The 1,857-nt window shown below is 40.9% G+C and overlaps 1 protein-coding gene and 1 non-coding gene across 2 annotated transcripts in view; both read right to left on the reverse strand.

Moving 5' to 3' along the window:
• The window catches only part of DDX6 (DEAD-box helicase 6), a 51,743-nt gene that overhangs the window by 13,830 nt on the left and 36,056 nt on the right, over positions 1–1,857 (reverse strand). The window contains exon 10 of the mRNA XM_037736780.1: positions 1,473–1,610. Within this exon, the coding sequence (XP_037592708.1) occupies positions 1,473–1,610 (138 nt within the window). The remainder of the gene's footprint in view (positions 1–1,472; positions 1,611–1,857) is intronic.
• Positions 532–634, reverse strand: LOC119470359. Its single transcript, XR_005199252.1, has one exon. It is a non-coding gene; the product is annotated as a U6 spliceosomal RNA (small nuclear RNA).

Below are 1,857 nucleotides of genomic sequence, written 5' to 3' on the forward strand. Positions count from 1 at the left end.
TTTTAAAAAGACCGGGTTTCACCATGTTGGTCAGGCTGGTTTTGAACTCCCGACCTCAGGTGATCCGTCTGCCTTGGCCTCCAAAGTGCTTGGATTACAGGCGTGAGCCACCATACCCGGCCCTCAGCCTATAGTTTTAAATTATTTTTTGTTAAACCAAATTCTGAAATTTAGACATTCCATCTTTTTCTAAAGGCAAACAGTAAAGAAAAAAAAAATCAGTCAGTTGAGGGGCCATATTTAGTTAAAAATGAAGAGCAGTGCTGTCCAGTAGAAACTTCTGTAATAAAGGAAATATTCTTCATTTATACTTCCAATGATCCAGCAGTCACAGGTGCATAACTGAGCACTTGAAATGTGGCTGTGATTGACAAACTGACTTTTAAATTTAATTTTAACTGATTTAAATTGCCACATATGGCTAGTGGTTACTGCACCGTATCAGACAGAGGAAGGAAGGAAAGAATAAAATATTACATTTGTATCATGCTTGATGGCTTATAAAATACTCATGTCTTTTTTTCTTTTTAAAAAAATATGGAACACTTCACGAATTTGCGTGTCATCCTTGCACAGGGGCCATGCTAATCTTCTCTGCATCATTCCAATTTTAGTATATGTGCTGCCGAAGCAACTTAACAACCCTGTAAGTTATGAATTATGTACTATTATCCCGATTTTATTGCTAGAAAATTGGACCTCAGGCCCGGTGCGGTAGCTCACCCCTGCAATCTCAGCACTTTGGGAGGCTGAGGCGGGCACATCACGAGGTCAGGAGTTCGAGACCAGCTTGGCCAACATGGAGAAAACCTGTCCCTACTTTAAAAAAAAAAAAAAAAAAAAAAATTAGCTGGGCATGGTGGCACACGCCTGTAGTCCCAGCTACTCAGGAGGCTGAGGCAGGAGAACTGCTGGAACCTAGGAGGCAGAGGTTGCAGTGAGCCAAGATCACGCCGCTGCACTCTAGCCTGAGCGACAGAGCAGGACTTGATCTCAAAAACAAAACAAAACAGCTGGGCGCAGTGGCACGTGCCTGGGACTCCAGCTACTTGAGAGGCTGAGGCTGGAGGATCTCGAGTCCAGGAGTTCTGGGCTGTAGTGCACTATGCCGATCAGGTGTCAGCACTAACTTCGGCTTCAATATGGTGACCTCTGGGGAGCGGAGGACCACCAGGTTGCCTAAGGAGGGGTGAACCAGCCCAGTTCACAAACGGAGCAGGTCAAAACTCCCATGCTGATCAGTAGTGAGATCGCGTCTGTGAGTAGCCACTGCACTCCATCCTGGGCAACATAGCGAGACCCCATCTCTAAAAACAAACCAAACCAAACCAAAACAAAAAAAAGAAAATTGACCCCAGGGAGGTCAAAATGAAGGGTCCTTTGGCTACTAAGCAACAGTTTATTCTTAAACTCAGGACATTTGGAAGTACATTAAAACAAAGTAAAAAAGAGATTTCTTGTTAAATTTGTGCAAGTTCTAGTTTTATACTCACCTGCCTCATTTTAGCATGAATATAGAAGCAAGAATAACCCAGTTGAGAAATCTTCTTGGCTAGCAATTCAACTCGCTGAGAGGAGTTACAGAAAATGATCGACTGGTTTATCTGAAGCTGATCACAGAAAAAATAAGTATGAGACAGAGAAATAAAAACTTCATCTGGTTTGCCAAATCTTGAAAACACTAATGAGAAACGAGAAATATTAGCATGGTCTAAAACTTAGAATCTCTTGAGATGAGAGAGATAGTAAGTTGTAAAAACTGTAAATACTTTTTATTTAGTAGATGCAAGATAATAATGTCTAAGTTTTATTGTGTTAGAGTATATTTCTTTTTTTTTTTTTTTTTTTTTTTTTTTT

Source organism: Cebus imitator, unplaced genomic scaffold (genome assembly GCF_001604975.1).
Source record: "Cebus imitator isolate Cc_AM_T3 unplaced genomic scaffold, Cebus_imitator-1.0 Scaffold28, whole genome shotgun sequence".
Taxonomy (NCBI): Eukaryota; Metazoa; Chordata; class Mammalia; order Primates; family Cebidae; genus Cebus; species Cebus imitator.